The sequence below is a fragment of the Camellia sinensis genome, chromosome 7, assembly GCF_055761805.1.
Source record: "Camellia sinensis isolate YWXY chromosome 7, ASM5576180v1, whole genome shotgun sequence".
Lineage (NCBI taxonomy): Eukaryota > Viridiplantae > Streptophyta > Magnoliopsida > Ericales > Theaceae > Camellia > Camellia sinensis.
The window spans coordinates 190096107-190118859 of record NC_138967.1 but is presented as its reverse complement, the minus strand read 5'-3'; the positions used below and the strand labels follow the sequence as shown (position 1 = coordinate 190118859).

At 30.8% G+C, this 22753-nt stretch overlaps 1 protein-coding gene and 1 pseudogene across 2 annotated transcripts; both read left to right on the top strand.

The window, feature by feature from the left end:
• The first annotated feature begins 4989 nt into the window (after nucleotides 1-4989).
• LOC114284004 (rho GDP-dissociation inhibitor 1) lies at nucleotides 4990-12577 on the top strand. Of its 2 annotated transcripts, XM_028226883.2 has the most exons (6): nucleotides 5027-5383; nucleotides 5498-5706; nucleotides 6063-6129; nucleotides 11147-11365; nucleotides 11454-11578; nucleotides 12113-12577. In XM_028226883.2, exons 2-6 carry the CDS (start codon nucleotides 5509-5511, stop codon nucleotides 12185-12187), a joined length of 684 nt encoding a protein of 227 aa, XP_028082684.2. In that variant the 5' UTR covers nucleotides 5027-5383; nucleotides 5498-5508; the 3' UTR covers nucleotides 12188-12577. The 2 variants fall into 2 exon arrangements, with proteins under 2 accessions (XP_082737787.1, XP_028082684.2); XM_082881661.1 differs by having other exon boundaries at nucleotides 4990-5706.
• LOC114321768 (3-hydroxy-3-methylglutaryl-coenzyme A reductase 2 pseudogene) lies at nucleotides 10045-10535 on the top strand (annotated as a pseudogene).
• Nucleotides 12578-22753: the final 10176 nt, after the last annotated feature.

The following is a 22753-nucleotide window of genomic DNA, read 5'->3' as shown; positions in this document are numbered from 1 at the left end:
TTTTTATTGAACTTTTATAATAAAAAAAAATTCAAAATTTGGCTTTTACAAATTTTGTTTGAAAATTTTTAAAAGTATATATACTTTTTAGATTCGTCTCGATAAGACAGACCTAAAATATAAAATAAAAAATTGACATAATTTTGAAAAAAAAAATTAAAAATGTGAATTTTTTTTTTTTGGGGGATTGCTAAAAGAGGTCTGATTAAATTATTAATCCAATTTCATCACCTTCAAACCACAACAAACTGGATTTTAGAACATGGGATTGAATTAACAGTGACAAAGGAGGAGAGGTAAAAGAATTATAAATATTATAATTGTAAAATGTTACCCAAAAGACAACTTAAGAGGGGGATGAATTATGTTTTTATAATTAAAAATTGATAATACCTTAATAAAAATTATGACTAGCACAATAGATAAATATAGTTAATAAAATAAAAATAATTAGAACAAGTGTTCTAACAACTATGTCAGTTAATGATTTTAGCACAGTGAAAATATAAAATATAGCTACAGTAATTTAAATAAAATAAAGAGATAAGAGAGAGAGAGAGGGGCAAACAAATTTATAGTGGTTCAGTTTCAATTCAACTCACGTTCACTCCTCAAGTTTCACTTGAGATTTTCTACTATGCTCTAACTTCACGGGGTGCTAGCAACCTCTTTACAAATGGAGCAATCCTCCACGGATTTTACACAGACTTCATAAGCCCCAAACCCTTACAAATCTTAGGTGATTCACAATCACTCTCAATATTTCAAGAACACAGTGTTTACAACACTTTTACAAGATGAAATGGTATTTTTACTTTCAAAGAAAGCTTACAATAAATATCTCTCAAAGATTGATATATAAAATGAAACTTTGATTTTTCTGTAAATCTTACATAAGAAAGATGAGCTTAATGCTATAAGGCTCAGTGTATAATTTCTGATAATAGATGTGAGTGATTATAGATCAAAGAATATTTTCAGGTTTTTTTGTGACTTGTTTACATTAGAGGCTTTGATATATATAAAGAAAATTATAACCGTTTATAGCTGTTGTATTCATTTGAATTTATAGCCGTTTATAGTCGTTGTAGTCATTTGAATTTATAGTCGTTTATAGCCGTTGTACTTCCATCATTACCAATTTGAATATCTTCTACTCTATCATTACAAATTTGAATATCTTCTACTTGAACCTTTTGAACCTTTTTGCCTTTTGAACTTTTATAGCCGTTTATAATTGTTGTACTTCCATCATTACTAATTTGAATATCTTCCACTTGAACCTTTTGAACCTTTTGGCTTGCTGTTGTGCTAGGCTTGTTTAAACATTTGTTTTGGGCTGTTTGAACTCCTGATTTAATCAAATATTAAATAAATTTTAATAACATTTAGGATAAAGGTTTATAGGGCTGAGTAAGGAATTCGTGAAATCCGTAATCCGATCCAGTCCAGTCCAATCCAGTAGGTTTGGATTGATTTTTTGAATCTGTGGTTCGGTTCCGGATTGAAAAATTAAAAATTCGTAATTCACGGATTGGTTCCGGATTGAACTCCACGGTTCCGGATTGGAACCGATTCGGACCGTATACAAATAGTCTATGTTTTTATTATACACTCTCCTGCATAGTAACTTCTTTGATTTCATATAAAATTTAAATCCAAACCTAAACTTAATAGTATCTTCTTTTATTACTTTTGTTTGCTAGTTTTTAGTGTTAATTTATAATGGTCTAAATACTTATGGTGGAACTAGTTTTCTTATAGTTGTTTAAATTCTAGAATAGTTTGTCGCTATTATGAAAAGACATGTTGCTATTGTGAAACTAATATGGTGCTATATTTATATTTTTATGAAATTAAAGTGTTATATATATTTTTTTGTTATTTAATTATGTAAATCCATGGTCATAAACCGATCCAATCCGTGTTTAAATGGATTGGTTCGGATTGGTTCCACGATTTAAACGGATTAGATTGGTTCCAATTTTTCAGGATCCGTAGATAACGGATTGGTCTTGGTTTTATTTCAATCCGGTCCAATCCGGACCACGCTCACCCCTAAAGGTTTAGGTGAGAAATAATGGGACAAAATAATTTTTGATTATATTTTTCTCTTTCAAATAAATCATCAAAATAATTTTTGATTATATTTTTCTCTTTCAAATAAATCATCAAAATTTCAAATAAATTAAAACATAATTAAATAAATCATCAAAATAAATAAGTCTCACATAAAAGGTGTTAATATCTATAGAAAAAATTAATAATATGACCCTTGAAATTTATTAGGTCAAATCTTATGAGAAAATAAGTCATTAAAAGATAGAATATTTACTTATAAATTCCATATTGAGAAATGGTGATCTATTTAGTCCAAATTTTATTTTTATAGACCAATTGGTTCCATTGATTTTAGAAAGGTATATTTAATATATTATTTAAAAATTAGATTTACGGTTATACCATTATTTTTATTATGTTCATTTTATTTTTATTTTTTTTTCTTTTGTGCTAAAAAGGTAAGATACACAATATATGAGAATCAAATTTGGAATGAATTTTTATATAAATATCTTTTTTATTTGGAAAACATTTAAAAAGATAATACAAAAATGACTTAAAATATGAGAATCTTCAAACATTCTAAAAAAATGTGAAATTTTTCAAAATTTCGAAAGGGGTACAAAAATTACTTGGTAAGTTTTTGCCAAATGTATAATTTTAAATTGTAATACTCCAATGTAACACTCAAACGTAACACTATAATGTAATACTAAAAAAAAAAAAAATCTTAGTGTAATACACTAATGTAACACATAAAAAAATTTCTTACTGTATTTTTTTCAAACGTAACACTCTAATATAACACTCCAAAAAAACTCTTTAGTGTAACACTCTAATGTAACACACAAAAAATTTCCTGATTGTAACACTCTAATGTAACACACACAAAAGCTCCCTAGTGTATTTTTTTCCAAACGTAACACCCTAAGATAACACTCAAAAAAAACTCCTTAGTGTAACACTCTAATGTAACACACAAAAAATTTCCTGATTTTAACACTCTAATATAACACACACAAAAGCTCCCTAGTGTATTTTTTTCCAAACGTAACACCCTAAGATAACACTCCAAAAAAACTCCTTAGTGTAACACTCTAATGTAACACACAAAAAAATTTCATGATGTATTTTTTTCAAATGTAACACTCTAAAAAAATTCCTTAGTGTAACACTCTAATGTAACACACAAAAACTCCTTAGTGTAATATTCTAATGTAATACACAAAAAACTACTTAATATACTTTTTCCAAACGTAACACTTCAATATAACACTAAAAAAAAAGAATAAAGCTTGAGACCCCCACCCCCAGTGACCCCCAATGACCCCCCAGTGCCACGTGGCACCGCCTGATTGGAAGGAAAGGAAAAAAAAAATGTTTTTGGCCTACTGGGGGTGCTGGGGGTGCCCCCCACTGGGGGTCCCTAGCACCACTGAAAAAAAAATTTCTTAATATAACACACAAAAAAAAAAAAAAAACTATTTGGTGTACTTCTTCCAAACGTAACGCTTCAATGTAACAAAAAAAAAAAAAAAAAAAAAAAAAAACTTAGGCCTTGTTTGGTTTGTGTTTCTCTAAAAATTTTAAGGAAAATTCTCTACAAATAAGTTTTCAAAAGTAGTCAAACCAAACAAATTTTTCCAATTTTTTTTTTCCAAAACTTGTTTGGTTTATAAGTTTTCCAAACAAATCTCTCTCTCATACACATCAAATCAATCACTTTTTCCAAAACTCTCTTTCAAAATAATTTTTCAAAACATCTTTTGAAAAAAAACCAAACCAAACAAATTTTCGTACTTTTTATCTCAAAACATGTTTCTCAAATATAAACCAAACAAGCCCTTAGTGTATTTTTCTTAAACATAACACCCCAATGTAACACTAAAAAAAAAAAATGAGATTCTTCAAACCATTCCAAAAGGAGTACAAATATTCCTTAGTAAGTTTTGAATAAATGTATAATTTCAAACTGTGAGTGTAACGTTTGAATAAAGTACACAAAAGAGCTTTTTTTTAGTGTTTTTGTGTGTTATATTGGAGTGTTACGTCTGAAATTACCCTGATTGGAGTGTTACATTTAGGAAAAGTATACTAAAGCTTTTTTTTTTTTTTTGGTCTTTTATTAGAGCGTTACGTTTGAAAAAAGTACACCAAAGAATTTTTTTTTTTGAGTGTTTTATGGTTGGAAAAAGTACACCAATGAATTTTTTAGTGTGTTATATTGAAATGTTATGTCATTAGAATGTTACATTAGAGTGTTAGGTTTTTGTTCGTAATGTGGGATTTGTTATAGAATGAGAGAAAATTCAAAATTTCCATAGTGCAAATTGTCTAAATATATAATTTTACATTTTGAGACACCCATTTTTATCCCTAAAAAATTAAACTCAAACATGTAATTGATTATCATTTTATGTAATTTACACTTTAATAGAACCTTTAGGTTCATAAGAAAAAATAAAAAACTAAACAGTTCTTAAGATCACATTTTAAAATTTATAAGTATTCCATCCTAAAAGATATTTATTACCAAATTCCCTTTTTAGATCATTCTTGTAAAAAAATTTAACACAATTTTAAAAGATTTACTCAGGGTTGTTTGGGATGTTCTAAATAAGTGTATTTTTTATCTTTTTAGACTAAAAATTTGAGGAAGAAAATATAGATGTTTGGATTAATTTTTTGACTTTTTATGAAAAAATGTGTAATAAAAAATTATAAAAATTGATTTGTGGGAAAAAATTAGGATCGAGAGTTGTGCAGTCGTAATTGTTGACTTTTGGTGAATAATGTTAATTTTTTAATTTTTTGAATAACTTTTTAACTTTTTTACAATATGCCAAACTTGACCTAAAAATTTTGAAGGAGAAATAATAAATTTTAATTATTAAAATCATAATTTTTTTTATGTAACTATTTTTGAATAGTTTAACTGATTTCTAATTTCTCCTTTTTTTTAACCGATGATTGCCAAACCAAGATGCTCAAGAATGAGTCAAGAGACCGGCTTTATTGCATAATATTGTGGTTTTGATGGTAGTAGATTCAAGAGCTACTACAATCATGGCATACACTCCCAAGGAAACAAAAACCGCTCTCCTTCTTCCGGGTCGTCATTTTCTCACCACACAAACAGCTCCAAAAACAATAGCAAAAACAGTTATCTTCTGTTATTTCTCTTTCCACCTTTTACTTGTCCTCCCTCTATGGCTATTGATGATGTTTCTGTTGTGTTCTTTGTCTGCCCTTTGTATGGCTAATCATTACCTTCTTGGGATTCTTTGACTCTCTCTGTTTTCTGGGTCTCTTCAGTTTCTGGGTATCACTCATTCTCTCCCAATTATTTACATTGCATATGATCTGTTTGTTTGAAGGTCTGTGAGGCCTTTTCTCTGTTCTATTGCTTTTCTTGCCCATTTCTTTGTTTTTTAAGGTCTTCAAACAATGGGTTTGGCTGAAGACAATGTGACCTCTGAAACAAAACCAACCCAACCAATACAGAGTCATAGCAGACAGCCGAGTGAGACTTCTTGTTATGCCACTGAGGATGAAGAAGAGGGTAACAAGGAGGATGAAGAAGAAGAAGCTCGTCTACAATTGGGTCCCATTTGCAGTATCAAAGAGCATCTTGAAAAGGATAAGGTTTGTTTGTTTGTTTCTCTTGAAACATGAAAGATTACTTTGAGAGAGTGAGAGAGGCTAGAGAGCGAGAGAGAGACTCTGAAATATTTCTGTATGTTGCATATTACAAAGAGAATGAACTCTCTCTTTATAGAGAGAAATATGGCACATTGGATACCAAACAAACCCACTACCACCGAAAGTATGAAGACTAATGCTTAAAGAAATAAAGCTAAAGCTAAAGGAATAAAGCTAAAGCTAAAGTTAACAATTAACAAGTATACAATTAACAATTATATACAATTATATACTAACAAAACAAAAGTGAAATTGTGTATTGGTGTTGTTGAATTTCTTGTGGTTCTGTGCTAGTTTAGGATGATGAGAGTTTGAGGCGGTGGAAAGAACAACTTCTTGGCAGTGTCGATGTCAATGCGGCTGAAGGTACTTTGTTGCTCTTGAATCTTAATTGATCTATGTTGGTAACTTGTCTGTTAACCATTAATTGATGTGTAAATAGTCTCATGAATAAAAACTTTGCTAATTGTGATCTAGCTTATGATATCACAACCATTTCACCTCTGATTTCTTAAAAAAGATATTCAATCCGTCGGAATAGAAGTTAAAGAGGGTATTTATGCTTGTTGTGTTCTTTATATGGAAATCCGAGGCCAGGGGTCCATTCCCTTGACTCGTACTGATGAGAATTTTACTCCATGAGAAATTGATCAAAAGCTGCTGAATTGGCCCACTTCTTGCATGCACCAATTGAAGTTTTTTGAGAAATGAACTAAAGAATGAATGCTTTCTTAGCAAGAGAGAAAAAAATTTATGTTCTTCTGTTTCCAACGGACTCTAAGCCGCAGGATTGTGTCTCAAGATTCTCAACATACGATACGGCTGGTAGTATATTGGGACTGGGAACAGGGGTTTTGGGGAGTCGGAGACATGGGATCCTATACCAAAATTCCTAGAATCTATACAGTTGTTCACTGTTTGTTGGAATTTTTTGAATGGGACAGAAATAGTTTCCAATGTGTTTGTCAAATGTGATGAGAAAAAAATGCTACAGATCACAAAAAATGTTTTATGAAAACACTCTCGAAGCTAGGTTATTTGACCGGCAACGGCTTTGAGACGATTTTCATCAAATTTTATCATGGTTTGTAGCATTGCTGTGCCGAGAAAGAAGTTGACCATTCTAGTGCTCGTGCTCGTGTTTGTGTTTGTGTTTGTGATCATGGTTTCAAATTTTTAATTGTTGCATGGGAAAAACAAACAATGGTAACAAATTTCTACTGTGTTCAATTTTGATTCTTTTTCTGCTGCCAGGGATTTCTGTCCCCCTTATGCCCGATGCATTCCTAACCGCACAATGTGGTTGGAATCTCAAAACACAATAATTTTGAGACGATTATGGGGTTAGAATTTGGAAACACGGGGACAACTATTTTGAACAGAGAATCCCGTGTCCTTTTCTGTACATTCTTCCCATATATTTATCTTCATAGGAAAGCTCATAACATGGCAAATCTGTGTTTTTTTTCACTATTCACACTTCCGTAATGCAAATGCTCTGTCTGAAATATTTAGTTTGAGTTGGGTGAATCCCGTTCAGCTTATTTATTTATTTATTTAAAAAATATATATATATTTTTTACAACTTTGTGTGTATTTTCCTTGATTTTTGGAGAAGGGGGTGTGGAGGGGGCTTGTAAAAATGATTGTGAACTTTGACTGTTACTCAAGTATTATCTTGGTGTTTCAGCCAATATCTTATGCCTTCCACACATTAATTTGCGGTAATCTATGTTAAAATTGATGTATTATTGATTGATATAATATATGTTACAATGATTCCTATATATAGAAGAGTAGAGTGTGTAGTAGGTGGAGTAGGTGTAGGTGTAGGTGTAGGTGGAGTAGGTGGAGTGTAGGTTTGGTGGTAGGTGTAGTAGGTGGAGTAGGTGATAGGTTTTAACAGCCCCCCGCAAACTCAAGGGGCATAGGAACTAACCAACTTGAGTTTGGAGAGAGTAACAAAACAAGAAAATAGACTAATACAGAAAATAAAAGAGGATAGGAGACACTGTATGGTCGTGTCAGACCGTTGGTGAAGACACTGGGTGGTTGTGTCATAACGTTGTAGAGGACACTGGATGGTTGTGGCAGACAATGTCTGGATAGTTGACGACGTCACACCGGACCGATGGAGAAGCTAACCGGAATCAATGTCGGGACAGTTTATGGGGTCATGTCGGACCGTGGATGAAGGCACTGTATGGTGGTGTCATAACGTTGTAGAGGACACTGTATGGTGGTGTCATAACGTTGTAGAAGACACTGTAGGAAGGTGTAGATAGGCTGCCCAAATATATATACATGGATATATATACCGAGCCCTCAAAAGTCGCGCCCACTGCATTCAAAAGGCGCGCCCACTGCATCAAAAGTCATGCCCGACAGAAAGCATCGAACGGCGAGCCATCAAAAGGCGCGCCAGACACGCGGCGATGCACGTGATCGACAGAGCGCGTGTCGGCCTCTTCGTCATGGTCTTTATAAACCGAAGCGGAGGCTTTGTAAACCAAACCAAGGCTGAAACATCTGAACATTGGCATTCGGAAACATCTGCAACCAACCCTTTCGGACATTACCAGTCTGAAATTGCTACTTCGCTGAAACACTTAGCAACCCAAAACATGGCCTCTTCTTCCCGGTCAGCTACCCAGAATATGGCCTCTTCGGCCCGTGGTCTGCTCACTCTCTTTCCCGACCTCAACGAGTCCACAAGAGAGATAACTGGGGCGGTTGCCCTTGAACCCCAACCAAGCGCCTCTAGTTTTGCTCCGTTGAACTTTCCGATGCGGTCTGTGGAGCAAAAAATGGCAGTGCAAACGGATATTGAAGCCAATTAGTATACATTGAAGTCATGTGTGGAAACCATGACTGCGATCACAAACTTGTCGCACCGGCTGCAGAGTAGGACAAATGAGGTGCAGCAGTTAAACGCCCAACTGGCTCTGCTCCAACGCATGTATAAGGATGCGCGAGCAGAGATAAGTGTGCTAAAGGCGGAAAACAAGGAGCTGAAGCGGAAGGCCACTGTTATGTTCCGATTTGGAGGTCCGCCATATGCTGTAGTGGAGGAGCAGGGAGGAGTGAACGTGCTCGGTGGCGTGGGAAACACGGAGGCAGCATCGTCAAGGGCCGCCCAGGACGGAGGCAAGAAGAAGAGACCGGCGGCAGAGTAGAGAAGAAAAAATCCCGCCTGCGGATGTGGTTGTGTTTGGTTTTTTTTTTTTTTGTGTAAAATTGTGATCGGGGTTGATCCCCGGCATGAAGAAATGACAAGTTTGTGGAATGTTGTTGGTGTTTGTTTAAGAATAAAAATAAAATAAAACAATGGATAAAGAAAATAGATAAAAATATTTGTGAATGGGTCATATGAAAAACAGCGGTGTGATTTTTTTTTTTTTGGAAATAGATATATATATATATATATATGAAAAACGAAAATAATAAATACAGGGATAATAAGAAGAAAAAGAAAAATAACTGGTGAAAAGGCTGAGGGACATGTCATGTGGGTGTCATAATAAGAAAAGGCAAAAGAAAGAAAAAAAAGAGGAAAAGTCAGACAGGAGTGGAGACAAGGTAGGTGGGTGGTATTTGGTGGAAAGAATAACACAAGGAGGAATGTGGGTTGGTATTATAATAAACAAAATAGTATGTATGTATATATAAAAAATAAAAAAAAGTTAAAGAGAGTGTGATAGTGGGTGGCCACAAGCAGTTCTCGGGTTCTCTGATTTGAGAGATCAAAGACCTAAAACAATTCCAAAAGGTAGACAGAGCTTGCGTTATTCTCAACAGGGCTTTGATAGTGGGTGGCCACAAGTCAGATCGAAGTATATGTCATCTGATGAAATTGAGAATATTCTCAGAATGCAGCTTGCGGCAACACATAGTAACGATCCAGATGTAGATGATTATTACCACCAAGCTTGTCTATCAAAAAAAATCTACTGGTACAAAGTTGAGACATCATTTCTGCCCTACTCACCTGAGGGATCTTTCTTCCCGAGCTCGTGCTAATATTGAACCATCATACTCAATCTCCAGAAGTCACATCTAAAGCTGCGCCCAGCGATGAACTTAATGATAGTGTGAAGACTCTATCAGAGAAGCTCTCAGAAGCTCTTCTCAACATCAGGGCCAAAGAAGATTGTGTATGTTGCAGAGAGAGAAGAGAGAGATGGGTTTGAGTGAAGAAGCTGCTATTGACTATTTGGGGAGAGTGATGTCGAAAGCCGGAGCCTTGGATCTCGCCACTGGCGTCGGCGGAAAGATCGAGAAAGACGACGTTCTCTCCGCTGTCCAGAAGTATGAGCAGTATCACGGCTACTATGATGCCGAGAGAGAGAGAGAATGAGCTGTTTGATGAAAAAAAAAAAAAAAATGTCAAGAAATTCTTGAGTTCCTTCAGAATGATTTCCCAGACATGGATGTCATTGGCATCTCTGGAAACTTTTGCTCGGATAAGAAGCCAGCAGCAGTGAACTGGATTGGAGGGCGTGGAAAATCAGTTGTTTGTGAAGCAATCATCAAAGAAGAGATAGTGAAGAAGGTGTTGAAGACCAACGTGGCAGCTCTTGTTGAGCTTAACATGCTCAAGAACCTTACTGGTTCAGCCATGGCTGGTGCTCTTGGTGGCTTCAATGATGGCAAGGACCTCCATATCTCTGTCACCATGCCTTCCATTGAGGTGGGAACAGTAGGAGGTTCCCGGAGCCAGATCGGAGATTCGGGATGATGGGTTGAGTTCGGGTTCTCGCCGGAGAAATGGGGTCAGTCGGAGTTGTGGTGTTGTTGGTGGACTATCATTGTTGCAGACATGGTGTTCGACGAAATGTCCCAGACGGATTTTGGGTTTGGGTTTGCTTCGGCGAGGTGGTGAAGAAGAGTGAAGGTATGTGTAGACAATTCTAGCGGACTAGGTTGAAATCCGGCGGGCGGCCAAGGCGAGGTTGCCGCCCGCCGGTGAAGCGAAAAATACTAAATTCTTAACCTTACTCTGATACCATGTTAAAATTGATGTATTATTAATTGATATAATATATGTTACAATGATTCCTATATATAGAAGAGTAAAGTGTGTAGCAGGTCGAGTAGGTGTAGGTGGAGTAGGTGGAGTGTAGGTTTGGTGATAGGTGTAGTAGGTGATAGGTTTTAACAATCTATACGAGTAATTGGGCTTGACAAATTTTACTGTTCTCTTAGTCCATGATGTTGTTTTTAACTAAGTTGATTGGTTTGCTTTCAAATGGGATAATCTATATGAGGAATTGGGCTTGACAAAATTTACTGATCTCTTAGTCCTTGATGCTGTTTTTAACCTAGTGTGGATTGGTTTGCTTTCAATTGGGATGATTTGATTGTTCTATTTTCCATATTGTAGAAACTCTAGAACCAGATGTCAAAATTTTGAGCCTTACTATCCTCTGCCTTGGTCGACCTGATCTTGTTCTTGAGATTCCTGCCAATGGGGACCCCAAAGGCGTGTGGTTTACACTGAAAGAAGACACCTGTTACCATCTGAGATTCTCCATTCAGGTCAGCAACAATATTGTTTCTGGCCTGAGGTACACTAACACTGTTTGGAAAACTGGTCTCAAGGGTACTCTCTCTCTCTCTCTCTAAGAGCCAAGGTTCATTTTTTGCTTGCACCCTCAGATGCGGAGGACTCTTTTATGTTTCCTTTTCAGTTGACAGCTCGAAGCAGATGCTCGGAACCTTCAGTCCTCAGGCTGCGCCTTACATACATGAGATGCCAGAAGAGACTACCCCCTCTGGAATGTTCGCAAGAGGATCATATTCGGCGAAAACAAAGGTAATAAGTTTACCAAATTTCCTGTCTTTGTTTGCAGAGGTTCTATGCTTTCATTACACAGATGGTTACAAAACCAATTCGCATATTATTATTTACTAATAAGAAAGTGAAGAAATAGTAGAATGTCAAATGCTGATGTAGTTGGGCAACTTGATTATTTGGTTATCCTGGCTCGTGACTAAGGGAAATATCAAATAAGTGGAAATAAGGAAAATAATTGCAAATCAATGAGTGCAAGTAAGAACTGTCATTTTTGTGTCACGGATGTCTCACTTTCAATTGATTTGCAATTATTTTTTCCAAATCTTCTTTGCTATGAGCTTGATATCTTGCAAAATTTCTCTTGGGTTAAAACTTTTTAGACTTCTGGAATTTTACATTTGTGCCCTGTTTTAAGTATAATTTCTAGGACCATATCCTCATTTGGCTTCATGTGTGGCACAAACCTTGTCTTCAAATGTCATGGAATTTATTTTTTTGCAATTGTTTTCGTATATCATTTTCATTTCTCGTTGATTCCACGCATCTATGCAGTTTATTGATGACGACAACAAGTGCTACTTGGAAATCAACTACACATTCAGTATCCAAAAAGAATGGCCAAAGTAAAACCGAGATTTAACTGTCCTCTGACTCTCAATCACCGCTTTTGAGTCCCTGCAGTAACAGCAATGCAAGCCACCAGAATAGGAGAACAGGAAGGACGTGGCTTCAGAGTTCCTTGGATTGTACCCAAATAAAACCAAAAAAACCCTTCAGATTGTCCATTGCATTTGCTAGCTTTTTTGTTATTCTCTGCCCGTCTGCACATTCAGACCAGCCTCAAATGAGTTGTTTAGATTCAGTTGCTGTACATCTCTTTGCTTTGTATAGACAAAGAAAGCATATCGTTTTTTTTTGTTCGATGACCGTCTTTTTCTTTGCCAAGGCTACCAAAATTTTGCATGTATCATTTTACTGAAGCATGATATACATCCAGCAATAAGTTTTGAATGTACAGCTCCGTGTGGTCTTTTGACATTATACCTCATCTGTTCTCAAATGATTATTTGTTGTGTTTCTTCAAGCCAATTTGACATTATTGAACTCACGATGAACCCGTTTACAACGATCACAGTGCATCAAACATATAGTTCATGCTACTTGTTAGCATGTTAAGGAGTTTTTTTGTTAATGTTATTTTAGCAACTCAGCAAGCTGCTATCTTTCTAGGCTAGGTCTGTTGTGTGTATCCTGTTCATAAAGTTGAGAATAACAATAAGGTTAAAATACAAGGCTGGAGTGAAGAAGGAACTCTGAATTGATGATCTTGTGGCTGCTATGGAGACATTTAGAGAATTCAGACTCATTTTTCAAATCTGAACTTGAGTTGATTCCTGGTAAACTGTTGATCTCATTGTGTTGCTTCGGTGAATTTTTTTTTTAGAATAATGCTTGGGACCCCCTTTTGGGGGTCACCCCCTCACCCCCTTTGCCACGTGGCGGGTGGTGATTGGGGGAGCAGGAAAAAAAAGAAAAAGAAAAAGAAAAGCTGACCAATGAGAGAGAGAGGGGGTCAAAGGGGGTGGGAGGAAAAGGGGGATGAATCATTATTGTTTTTTTAATAGAATGATTTGGAAGATCCAAAACTAAAGATAGTGGTATTTGACATTTGTCAGCAACAATATAATGGAGGCAGTCAATCAATGTGGATTGATCCGAAATCTGATTTAGATCCCATATAACACGTATGGGTACGTAAAAAATGTGTCGAATTGATTAATTTTAATGAATTTATTTGATCGCAACTATTAATAGAATTCAAATGGATCAAATAGGACAAGATACTCTAAATCATAACTATACTGAAATATACAATCAACCAACAAGTATCAAATTTGAAAGAATCGGGTGAAATGATTTGATCCTTTTGTTTTTATTTCTTAAACCAAAAGATCTATGAATCAGGATCCTAACGCATCCGAATACAAATGGTGGAGGGATAGATTATGTTTCTTGACGTCCTTCTGACTTCGGTTTCTTTTTCCTTGAAAGGAATCCCACTCTCCTTTGTTTCTTCTAGAGATTGGAAGGTTATGTGCCACATGACCCTAAGGCCATGTTTGTTTGGGTAGATATGAGTTTGGGATTGAATTAATAGTCCAATAAAATTATTAATCCGATATTTGGTTAAACAATTGAAATACGGATTAATTATTTTAAACTTGACTATTAGTTAAGATAGGATACATAATTCAACGGATTTGTAGTCTTAAGACTATTAGTCATGGGAATACTAATTCAGTCCGTCCAAACAAACATGGCTTAAGATGATCACCAAGGATCCTCTAGAGTCAAATTTCCCTAAAGTTTCCTAAAGTGCTACATTGTGTAGTTGAGATTTACTGGCAAATCACATCAGAAAAATTGATGTGACTTGTCAATAAATCTCAACCACACAATGTAACACTCTAGGAAACTTTAGGAAAAAATCACTCTAGAGGATCCTTGCTCGTGGATTTAAGTTTTGATGTTTACCGGTGGTAACCCGTGCATATAAATTAAAACAATTATTATAATTATTTTAAAATAATTTAATATTTTATCTTGTGGTATACATAAAATTTAGTTATAAGTTAACTTTTATGTTTATAACATTTTAAATTATTAGTTTAAAAAAATTAAAAAAAATATATATAAGTCTAATTAGTGCAATTTTGATAATTTGTATTAAAAAAAGTTAAATGAGATTAAATGAGTTATGACATGCCTCTTCTTGTTATGAAAATATACAAATTTAAAAGTTATATGTAGGACAAATATACAATTTTATTATTAAATATAAAGTGAAGTGATATTTAACAATAATTAATATGATGTTTCTATTATTAATCCAATAATTTAAGTTACATTTCTTTTGATTTCAATTTCATAACTAAAAATATAATATGAATATAATACACACATAAATTTCTAATCTTTAAGAATAAGAAGGCTTCAAAATATTTTCAAACTTTCATCATCTTTTTTTTATCTAATTTGATTTTAAATTTGAATAAAATTTTAATTTTATATGAATTACTTTAACTTTTTCATTAAATTTTATCAATTTTTAAAAGAATTTAATTCTTATCCCAACTTTTTTTTCTTTTTACCAATTTTGATGAAAAAACAATAATTTTCAGCATTTCATCTTTTTAAATTTTTATCAGATTATAATTTGATTAAAAAAATATTAGTTATTAAAGATTCTCTTAATTGGAATTATAATGAAATAACATCTTGAAATAGTCAAAATTTGAGTATGCAGTTGGTTAAAATGTATAATTTAATTAATTCTCTTCTCATATTTGTGTAAAAATTGAAACTTATGACTACATCATTATAAGTCAGATTATGGAAAAAAAAATTGAGGTGTCAAACATTTTTCATTTGTAAATATCCTACATATTAAAAAAAATGTGTAACTTTTGGATATGTGTTTATCAGTTTTATTTTATGGATATAAACAATTGATGTTTCAATTTAAAAATTAAAATCTAAAAAAAAAAATAGGTTTTTTAGAGATGAAATAAACCATCTAGCTCTTTTATATACTATTTAAGATGGACTATTTAATCACATAAAAAAATATAAATTATATTTAGAGATTATCCTTATATATTATGCTATTATATACAACTATAGCTATAACAAATTAATCATAATATATATGAAAAGTTATATTAAACTTTCATTTTCAATTAATTGAATTATAATTAACAAATTAACAAATAGCTATAATTGTATAATGGGATAGAAAGAGGATAAAAATAAATAACATAATGATATTTAAAAGTTTTAAATTTACCTAATGTTGTAGTAAAATCTTGAATTCTCAATAAATTTTCACATTTTCTATAAAATAAAATGACAATAAAAAAAAATGATATCCATTTTTTTACTTCAATTTTGTGGTCTTCATTGAAAAAAACAAAATCCGATCAAAATTCTTGGCACCGAACGGACATAGATACTTTGATTGCAACTATAATCACCAATAATTCTTCTCCACCATGCATATCAATAAACAAACACATAAACCTTATTAAAACCAAAATCAAACAAAAACCAAAACCAAACCAACAGTAGAGAAAGAGAATCACACATGGAAAAAAATAAAATTAAAGAACAAATATATTTATGAAATGAGAGAATGTTACCTCCAACAACTTAAACCTCACCTAACCCAATCCGTTAGCCCATCCGCCAATGCCCGCAAAGTCTAGGAGTTGGGATGACTGATCAGATTATTCTTTGAATAAGACTTAAAAATTAATTAATTTGTCCCGTTAAGTGATTTAAAATTTTGATAAATATATATAAGGAAAATAGATAATTTTATTACTAATCATAATTCAAATTTAGATATTGTCATATTTTTTTGAGATCCATTTCTAAATTCTTATCTTCTTTTTTTTTTTAAATTATTTTTGTGTGGTTTCTATTTATTTATTTTTCAATTCATTTAAGATGAAATTGTGGGTTTCTATTTATTTTTTCCCCAATTTAATTTATCTATGGTTTCTATTTGTTTTTAATTATTATTATGGTAAATTATGATGTGAGTTAGATATGTGATAGACATGATGGTTTTATTGATTTAAAGTATGATGGTAGGAGATATTTTAAAATTAGATTTGTTTAGAAAAACTTTAAAGATTTTTAAAATTTAAAATTAGATATTGAGATACAAAAGAAAAATTTTAACTGAATAAATAAAAATCAAATTTATTAATTTTATCTGTTTGTATATCTGATTTTTATTTATTTATTTATTTTTGTTTGTTATGTCATAATATAATATATAAGATATAGATAGATATTCACAACTTTTATTAAAAATATTATCTCATTTTTTGGGAAAAATAAGAAGGCATGCAAGTTTTAATATTTTTTTTGGAAATCGATGGGAGAGATTAAGATGGGGAGATTATGAAATATTTTTGTTATCTTTTCATTTGAAATTTATAAATTAAAAAATAATTATTACTTCTAAAATAAATAAATCAGCCAATAGTTTTTTTTTTTAAATTCTATTTTATAAATTGAAAAATCAATAATTTTAGAAAATTGATTAATTTGTTCTATTAAGTGATTTAAAATTTTGATAGATATACATAAAAAAATATATAATTATATTATTAAATCATAATTCAAATTTAGATATTGTTATATCTTTTTGAGATCTATATCTAAATTCTTATCTTCTTTATTTTTGTACGGTTTCTATTTGTTTTTTTTTTTCAATTTATTTTAGATGGAGTTGTAGGTTTTTTTTTTTTTAAAAAAAAAAAATAATTTATCTGTGTTTCTATTTGTTTTTAATTATTATTATTTAGGTAAGTTATGATGTGAGTTAAATATATGATAGACATGTGAGTTTTATTGATTTAAAGTATGATAATATAAGATATTTTCAAATCAGATTTGTTTAGATAGATTTTATAGATTTTTAAAATTTAAAATTGGATATTGAGAGACAAAAGAAATATTTTAACTGAATAAATAAAAATATAATTTATTAATTTTATCCGTTTGTATGTCTGATTTTTTTTTTTTGTGTTATAATATAATATATAAGATATAGACAAAGATACCCACAACTTTCATGAAAAATATTATCTGATTTTTTGGAGGAGAGAAAATGAATGCAAGTTTTAATAATTATTTTTTTTTGAAAATTAGTGAAAGAGATTATGAAATATTTTTATTATCTTCCCATTATTATTTCTAAAATAATTAAATAAATAAATAAGCCAATAGGTTTTTCTAATCTATTTTATAAATTAAAAAATCAATAATTTTAAAATCAGAATTTGGAACTTTTAGGCTTCTCATTAGAAACCCTATTTTTCTTATATAATATATAGATATGGATATTTATATTTGTTTTAGATTTTTTTTATTATACAAATTATTTTTTTTAGATTTTTTATAAAAATAATTTAACAATCCTATCACTAATCATAGTGTATGGGGGTAGTTGAAAAGGGTGATGAAGTAACTATGAGAGAAGTCAAAAACATTTGTGAGTTGAGAGAAGTCAATAAATGTTGAGGTTATTTATTTTTTTAAAATGAAAAAATTAGAAAATTATGATTGGGATGTTGGAGCTCTTACAAGATTTCTGGGTTAGAAACTCCATTTTTATTATATAATACTAGCATATCACCCGTGCTATGCACGGATTATGTTTATAATTATTTATATATGTGAATTGTGATTTTTAAATGTTTTTTTTAAATGTCTTATTTTTTCTTTTTTATATTATATTAAAGTTTAATATTTTGATAATAATCATATGTGTTGGAATTTTTAAGAAATTAAATGTCTTTTTTTATTATATTATATTAAAGTTTAATATTTTAATAATAATCATATATGTTGGACTTTTTAAGAATTTTTTTTATGCTTATTCTTAATGCATTAAAGTGTTATTATGAGGGATAATAATCATATGTGTTGGGACTTTTCAAGAAATTCATATGTGTTGGATTTCAAAGAATTTTTTTATTCTTGTTCTTAATACATTAAAATATTATTATGAGGGTAAGACTTGAGAGTTGAAAGAAGTTAATAAATGTTAAGATTTTTTTTTTTTTAAATCAAAAAATCAAGAAATTTAAATTGGGAGATTGGAGCTTCCACAAGGCTTGGGGTTAAAAATTCCCTTTTGCTTAATATATAGTACTAGCCTATCACCCGTGTTATGCACGAGATAATTATAGATATTTATATTTGTTTTAGATTTTTTTTAATATATAAATTATGTTTTTTTAAGATTTTTTATAAAAAATATTTTACAATCTTATCACTAATCATAGTGTATGAGAGAAGTTGAAAAGGGTACTGCAATAACTATACACAGATTGTATCTATAATTATTTGTATGAGGGGATTTTAAATGCTGATCAAGGGATTTTGACCAAACAAACTATATTCACATTTTTCTTTTTGTGAGTGTTTACATTTATCTCACTTCAATCACATTAAAAAATAAAATTATAAACAAAAGGAAATAACTTCAATCATACAAATCGAAAATTTTTTAATGCTATCTAATCATCATCAATAATTAAAAAAACACAATAATTTATTTTTCAAAAAACATAGTGAGTTAAAAAGATCAATTACAATTTTTTTTTTGTCAAAATACAATCTAATCATCATCAATAATTGATACATTATGTGACCCCAATGAATACAATCCATTTTGTTTTTTCAAAAAACACAGTGAGTTAAAAATCAAATCACAAATTAAGTGAATTGATAGTTAAAAAAACACAATAATTTTTTTCCAAAAAACATAGTGAGTTAAAAAAATCAATTACAATTTTTTTTTTAAAAATACAATCTAATCATTATCAATAATTGGTACTTTAAAAATCAAATCAGGAAAAAAATCAAATCAAATCACAAATATTTTTATGCTATTTAATTACAATCATATTTTTTTCATAAATAATTGTAAAGAAAAATCATTAAAACAGTAAATAAAAGATTAAATCACATTAAAAAAAAACTATTGAACAAACTACAATCACGTCACATTTTTCCCATAATAAAAAAAAAATGAAAAACATAACCATTGACTAACTACAATCACATTAAAAAAAAAACCATTGAATTAACTACAATCATATTTTTTTCTTTGTGAGTATTTATGTTTATCTAACTTCAATCATATTAAACTAAAATTAAAATAGTAAATAAAAAGATTAAATAACATTAAAAAAAAAGGAAAAATCGGTCTAAGGTCCCTATCCACTTTTTAGTAATGGATTAGGTCCACAATATATTCTTTTGTAGTCTAAGGTCCCTCACCCCCATACCCAACAAATTAGACACAGGTGATAGAATTAAGCTTGAAGACAATGAGACGATCGTGCTCCACAGTGTGAAACCGGCAACGATCCTCAACATCGACCAAGAGTTCGCCTTCTTCGGAGGAGTGGACACTCCGCCTGCTTCAGCGTCAACGTTTGCCTCTGGTTCGCGATCTCCGACAATGAGGCAACGGTCTAGACTCTGCTTTGGCCGCTCGAGCTCTCCGTCAACAGAGACCAAGGTCCATAGCTATTGTTGCTTGCTGCCATGGAAGTTGTGTGTGTGTTTCTTGGTTTTTTTTTAGGCTTCTCCGTTGAAGTTGAAATTTCTGGCTCTGGTTCTGAGGGTAAAGCAAGAGTGAGTTCTCTTTCCTCTTCAATTCTTTTCCTTCTTTCACAATTTTTGGTTGTTTTTTTTTGGCACAAGGGTGGAATTATCTGGTTAAAATGTTTTGTCAGTTTATCAAAATTTTTCCCCAATGAAAGGAATTGTCATATTGTGATGTGAAACTATCAATCAATCTATTTCTCAATTAAAATCATCTATAGTATTTAGATGATCATGTTAACCATTTTGTTTCTGGTTTTGTCCATTTTGTGTATTTATTGTTTTGTCCATTTTGTTTTATTACAGAAATTCTGGGTTTAAACTAAAATTTCCATGGGTTGATTTTGAAATTTCTCTGGAGAGATAATGTTGTGGAAATGTAGAGAAATTTCTCTGGAGAGTGGAACATATATGGAAGGCCAGAGAAATTTGAAATTTCTCTGGAGAGTCTATCAAAGGCTAAGGAGACCAGAGAAATTTATAGGCTAAGGAGACCAGAGAAATTTAAAATTTCTCTGGATGGATAATTTTGTGAGAAGACCAGTGTAAGGGTGTTTATGGATGCAGAGAAATTTAGATTTTCTGAGAATAATTTGATTTTCCAGAGAAATTTGGACTGAAATTTCTCTGGACCAATTTTCTCTGGACTGAAATTTCTCTGCACCAATTTTCTCTGGACTGAAATTTCTCTGGATCAAGGTTGAGGGACCTTAGACATTATGAAAATATTGTTGATGGACCTTAGACTTCATAAAAATATTTGATGTCCTTTATACTATAAAATCATAATATCAAGGACCTTAAAAAAAAAACCCCAAAAAAAAAAACCATTGAACTAACTACAACAGTTGGCAAGTGGGTTTGCAGGCTTTTTTGGCTATTTTAGCCACAAAAAACAAAATAGGCTATGTTAGCTATAACAAACAAAACATCACATCCAACCTATAATCATTACATTCTTCTCTCACAAAAAAACTCAAAAAAGTGAAAAAGCCAAAAAAGTCCTTCTCAAACCAAACTTTTAAGCTCAGGCTAAAATAGCCAAAAAAACCAAAAAGCCAAAAAGCCAACCCACTTCCCAAACGGAGGCTAAAAAAAAAATCATTGAACAAACTACAATCACATTTTTTTCTTTGTGAGTGTTTATATTTATTTAACTTCAATCATATTAAAATAGTAAATGAAAAGATTAAATAACATTAAAAAAAAACATTGAACTAACTATAACAATCATATTAAAAAAAAGAGCCATTGAACAAATTACAATCACATCACATTTTTCTCATAATAAAATAAATAAATAAATAAAAATTATTAAACTAACTACAATCACATTAAAAAAAAAAGAAGAATCATTCAACTAATTATAATCACATTTTTTTCTTTGTGAGTGTTTATATTTATTTAACTTCAATCATATTAAAATAGTAAATAAAAAGATTAAATAACATTAAAAAAAAATTGAACTAACTACAACAATCATATTAAAAAAAAGAGCCATTGAACAAACTACAATCACATCACATTTTTCTCATAATAAAATAAATAAATAAAAAAACTATTAAACTAACTACAATCACATTAAAAAAAAAAAGAAGAATCATTCAACTAATTATAATCACATTTTTCTCTTTGTAAGAGTTTATATTTATCTAACTTCAATCATATTAAAAAATCAAATTATAATTTTTTATTCGCTAGACAAATCACAAATATTATTAAAAAATCAAATTATAATTTTTTATTCGCTAAACAAATCACAAATATTTTTATGCGCTATCTAACTACAATATTAAAACAGTAAAGAAAAGGAAAAGTCAAGAAGGAGAAAACAAAAAGAAGATTTACTGTTTGCATACGTGGTTACTGAAGTTGAAAGTGTAGAAGTAAGAAGTTAAGAAGGAGAAAACAAAAAGGAGACTCACTGTTTGCAATAGGTATGTGAAAAGTTAAAAAGAGTGTGTGTATTGGAGAAGTTAAAAAGACTTGGAAGAATTTAATAAGTGCTAAGTTTTTTTTAAAAAAAAAAATCAAAAAAATTAAGAAATTAAGGTTCAGATATTGGAAATCTCACAAAACTTATGAGTTAGAGATAGATATAGATATAACTATTTATATTTGTTTTAAATTTTTTTTAATATACAAATTATTTGTTTTGAAAAAAGTACTGCAGTAATTATGAGAAAAGTCAAAAAGTCTTGTAGGTTGAGAGAAGTTAATAAATGCTGAGGTTAATTTTTTTTTTAAAAAACAAAAAATTAGAAAATTAGGATTAGCATATTGGAGCTCCCACAAGCCTTGGGGGTTAGAAACCCCATTTTGTTTAATATATAGTATAGATAGACTAGCCTATCACTCGTGCCATGCACGGGATAATTATAAATATTTATATTTATTTTAGATTTTTTTTAATATATAAATTATGTTTTTAAAGATTTTTTATAAAAATAATTTAAAAATCTTATCACTAATCATAGTGTATAAGTGAAGCTGAAAAGGGTACTGCAGTAATTATACACGGATTATATCTATAATTATTTGTATGAGAGGATTTTAAATGCTGATCAAAAAATTTTGACTAAATTAATAAATGCAAGCATGTGGAAAGACATGTGGATTGAAAAAAATTAATAAATACTGATCAGAGGATTTTGACAAAATCAATAAATGTTGAGTTTTTTTTTAAAATAAAAAATTAGAAAAATTAGAAAATTCAGATTGAGATATTAAAACTCTCACAGGCCTTGGGGGTTAAAAATCCCCTTTCGCTATCACCCGTGTTATGCACAGGATAATTATAGATATTTATACTTATTTTAGATTTTTTTTTAATATATAAATTATGTTTTTTGAGATTTTTTATAAAAAATAATTTAGCGATCTTATCACTAACCATAGTGTATGAGAGAAGTTGAAAAAGATACTGCAGTAACTATATACGGATTGTATCTATAATTATTTGTAGGGTCTAGCTTGTCTCAAGTTGAGATTAAGACTGGA